Source organism: Rhincodon typus, chromosome 48 (genome assembly GCF_021869965.1).
Source record: "Rhincodon typus isolate 14 chromosome 48, sRhiTyp1.1, whole genome shotgun sequence".
NCBI lineage: Eukaryota > Metazoa > Chordata > Chondrichthyes > Orectolobiformes > Rhincodontidae > Rhincodon > Rhincodon typus.
Genome location: NC_063379.1, coordinates 4,568,264 through 4,572,536, shown reverse-complemented (window position 1 = coordinate 4,572,536; position 4,273 = coordinate 4,568,264). Strand labels below are relative to the sequence as shown.

Genomic DNA, 4,273 nt, shown 5'->3' with positions numbered 1-4,273 from the left:
CGGTTTTGTGAAGGGTAGGTCGTGCCTCACAAACCTTATTGAGTTCTTCGAGAAGGTGACCAAACAGGTGGATGAGGGTAAAGCGGTTGATGTGGTGTATTTGGATTTCAGTAAAGCGTTTGATAAGGTTCCCCATGGTAGGCTATTGCAGAAAATACGGAGGCATGGGATTGAGGGTGATTTAGCGGTTTGGATCAGAAATTGGCTGGCTGTAAGAAGACAGAGGGTGGTGGTTGATGGGAAATGTTCATCCTGGAGTTCAGTTACTAGTGGTGTACCTCAAGGATCTGTTTTGGGGCCACTGCTGTTTGTCATTTTTATAAATGACCTGGATGAGGGCGTAGAAGGATGGGTTAGTAAATTTGCGGATGACACTAAAGTCGGTGGAGTTGTGGATAGTGCAGAAGGATGTTGCAGGTTACAGAGGGACATAGATAAGCTGCAGAGCTGGGCTGAGAGGTGGCAAATGGAGTTTAATGCGGAAAAGTGTGAGGTGATTCACTTTGGAAGGAGTAACAGGAATACAGAGTACTGGGCTAATGGTAAGATTCTTGGTAGTGTGGATGAGCAGAGAGATCTCGGTGTCCATGTGCATAGATCACTGAAAGTTGCCACCCAGGTTGATAGGGTTGTTAAGAAGGCGTACGGCGTGTTAGGTTTTATTGGTAGAGGGATTGAGTTTCGGAGCCATGAGGTCATGTTGCAGCTGTACAAAACTCTGGTGCGGCCGCACTTGGGAGTATTGCGTACAGTTCTGGTCACCGCATTATAGGAAGGATGTGGAAGCATTGGAAAGGGTGCAGAGGAGATTTACCAGGATGTTGCCTGGTATGGAGGGAAGGTCTCATGAGGAAAGGCTGAGGGACTTGAGGCTGTTTTCGTTAGAGAGAAGAAGGTTAAGAGGTGACTTGATAGAGACATACAAGACGATCAGAGGGTTAGATAGGGTGGACAGTGGGAGCCTTTTTCCTCGGATGGTGGTGGCTAGCACGAGGGGACATAGCTTTATCCTGAGGGGTGATAGATATAGGACAGATGTCAGAGGTAGGTTCTTTATTCAGAGAGTAGTAAGGGTGTGGAATGCCCTGCCTGCAAAAGTAGTAGACTCGCCAACTTTAAGGGCATTTAAATGGTCATTGGATAAACGTATGGATGATAATGGAATAGTTTAGGTTAGATGGGCTTCAGATTGGGTTCACAGGTCGGCGCAACATCGAGGGCCGAAGGGCCTGTACTGCGCTGTTATGTTCTATGTTCTATGGATAGTGTCGAGCCTCTTGAGTGTTGTTGGGGCTGCCCCCATCCAGGGGCAAATGGGGTGTATTCCATCACACTCCTGCCTTGTGCCTTGTAGATGGTGGGACAGGCTTTGGGGGGAGACAGGACGGGAGTTACTCGCTGCAGGATTCCCAGCCTCTGACCTGCTCTTGTAGCCGCTGTGTTTATGTGGTGAGTCCAGTTGAGTTTCTGGTCAGTGGTAACCCCCAGGGTGTTGATAGTGGGGGGGTTCAGTGATGGTAACACCATTGAATGTCAAGGGGCAGTGGTTAGATTAGAGACAAAAAAGAAACTGCAGGTGCTGGAAGCCAAGGTAGACAAACAGGAGGCTGGAAGAACACAGCAAGTCCTGAACCCTCCTGAAGAAAGGTTATACGTGAAACGTTGACTGCTCCTTTCCTCCAGATACTGCCTGGCCTGCTGTGTTCTTCCAGCCTCTTGTTTGTCTGCACTGCAGTGGTTACATTGTCCCCTTTCGGTGATGGTCATTGCTTGGAATTTGTGCTGCGCAGATGTAACTTGCCGCTAGCGAGCACAAGCCTGGGCACTCGTATCTGGGCAATTTCCCACATTGTCGGGTAGGTCCCAGTGTTGTAACTGTACTGGAACAGCTTGGCAAGGGGAGCAGCAAGTTCTGGAGCACAAGTCTTCAGTAATATTGCCGGAATGTTGTCAGGGCCCGTAGCCTTTGCAATATCCAGTGTCTCTCACCGATTCTTGATATCACGTGGAGTGAATCAAATTTGCTGAAGACTGGTATCTGTAATTCTGGGGACCACTGGAGGAGGCCGAGATGGATCATCCACTCGGCACTTCTGGCTGAAGATTGCTGTGAAAGCTACAGCCTTATCTTTTGCACTGATGTGCTGGGCTCTTCCATCATTGAGGATGGGGATATTTGTGGAGCCTCCTCCTCCAGTGAGTTGTTTAATTATCCACCAACATTCATGACTGGATGTGGCAGGACTGCAGAGCTTAGATCTGATCCATTGGTTGTGGGATCGCTCAGCTCTGCTCTGTCTATCACTTGCTGCTTTCGCTGTTTGGCAAGCAAGTAGTCCTGTTTGGTGGCTTCACCAGGTCAATACCACATCTTCAGGTATGCCTGGTGCTGCTCCTGGCATGCCCTCCTGCACTCCTCATTGAACCAGGGTTGATCTCCTGGCGCGACGGTAATGGTTGAGTGGGGGATATGCCGGGCCACGAGATTACAGATTGTGCTGGAGTACAATTCTGCTGCTGTTGATGGCCCACAGCGCCTCACGGATGCCCAGTCTGTGTTGCTAGATCTGTGCGAAGTCTGTCCCACTTTGCACGGTGATAGAGACACACAACACGATGGAGGTTATTTTCAACATGAAGGTGGGACTTCCATCTCCACAAGGACTGTGAGATGGTCACTCTTGCAGATACTGTCATGGACAGATGCATCTGCAGTTGGCAGATTGGTAAGGATGGGGTGTCGTACGTTTTTCCCTCTTTTGGTTCCCTCACCACCTGCCGCGGACCCAGTCTAGCAGCTACGTCCTTTAGGACCTGACCAGCTCGATCAGTCGTACTGCTGCCTACTGTGTTGAAAGAATGTTTTCTCTTGAGGAAGGGCAGAGGAGAAGGGGTCATTGTATATTTTTAAGGTAGAAATAGATGATTCTGTTTAGGCAGGAGATGTGGGGAGGGGTTCAGGGAAGGAGGACTGTAGCATGGAACGTGGAATTTGAAACACAAACAGATGATCCATGACTTTAATGAAGGGCAGAGAATGCTCTGGGTCATGGAAGGGGGGATGCGGAGGGCAAATGGCAGTGAAAAAGCTCCGGGTGAGGCCTTCCATTGCCGAATAGTCTGTCACCACACCCCCGTCAGTTTTCAGGAGTGAAGGATGAGCCACTGGATTGGGGATTTGGCGAGAATTTCTTTTTTTAAACGAAAAATTCAACCTTTTGTTGTAAAATTGTATGTTTGCGGTGTGGTGTGCCTTTAAGCAGAAAGTTGTGAGAGTGGGGTGGGGCTGCAGGTTTTGCTGTAGCTGAAATGGCCACAGGATGCCGACCGGCGCTGCTGAGGGAGGTCGAGTTCAACTGTTGGTGGTTTACTCTTGTCCGCGCTCGCCTCATCCTCCTCGTCGGCAATGGGCGGACGCCTCCCCCACTCGGCGGGCAGCCACCTTTGTGCGGGTCAGAGCTACGAAAGCGAGCCATTCGAACAAAATACGCCGGAGACCGGGGGTCCGGCGGGCCGGCCGGATCTTCCCTCAACGAGAGAGGCGAATTGCCCGCTTCCCAAACCGTCGTCGGGGCGCCGTTTGGCCTCAGGGGGCGCCCCTCACAAAGATGGCGACGGCGCCCGCCCCCCCCGCGCTCATGCTAGACACAGCGTTTCAATAAAGTTTAATTGACGGGGCTTCAGGAAACGTTCATGATTTTGTTTTTTCCTTTCCTGACGCTCTCTTCGGCAAACAGCCTCAAATTTGGGGTGGGGCTGATGAAGTAAAACGCACGGTCGTGCCAGAATTAAAAATGATTTGAGGGGGTGTGACCACTTTTTTTTCAATGTTCTTTATTGTTCCACAGCAGGAGGACAATCCATGTGGGTAGGAGGGAGAGTGAGTATCCTGCTTTTCCAGGTATCTACAATGATCAGTCTTAGCATGTTTATAAAACCATACTGCCCTGCCTTTAGGTTTCTCTCGGTGTTTTTTGTTCATTGCTTCTCTTTTCTCTCTTCCCCCACCCCAAGCAGGGACTTTGCCATTGACTGTGAGGTTGCCCTCCTTCTCCTGGCTATGGACCCCCTCAAGGCGCAGCAGTTGGCAGCCGAGCTGGAGGTGGAGATGATGGCCGACATGTACAACAGGTTAGTGCCCCACCCCGGGCTCGGTGAGGCTGAGGGTATGCTCTGTGAACCCCCACCCTCCCCCTTAAGTGTGGGTGGGAAGGCCAGGACGCCCTTTGATCCCAGGTGTGTGGTGGGGGTATAGGGGTGACCTCTGACCCCA

The 4,273-nt window shown here is 50.8% G+C and overlaps 1 protein-coding gene across 9 annotated transcripts in view; it reads left to right on the top strand.

Annotated features, from left to right (window-relative positions):
• The first annotated feature begins 3,667 nt into the window (after positions 1 to 3,667).
• timm10 (translocase of inner mitochondrial membrane 10 homolog (yeast)) overlaps positions 3,668 to 4,273 on the top strand; it is an 8,176-nt gene continuing 7,570 nt past the window's right edge. Inside the window, exons 1-3 of one of the 9 annotated variants that reach the window (XM_048620787.1) lie at positions 3,668 to 3,750; positions 3,849 to 3,901; positions 4,015 to 4,131. In XM_048620787.1, coding sequence (XP_048476744.1) covers positions 4,061 to 4,131 — 71 coding nt within the window. In that variant the 5' untranslated portion in view covers positions 3,668 to 3,750; positions 3,849 to 3,901; positions 4,015 to 4,060. Of the gene's footprint in view, positions 3,765 to 3,848; positions 3,902 to 4,014; positions 4,132 to 4,273 lie in introns of all 9 variants that reach the window. The other 8 variants (XM_048620790.1, XM_048620789.1, XM_048620788.1 and 5 more) reach the window with 8 other exon arrangements.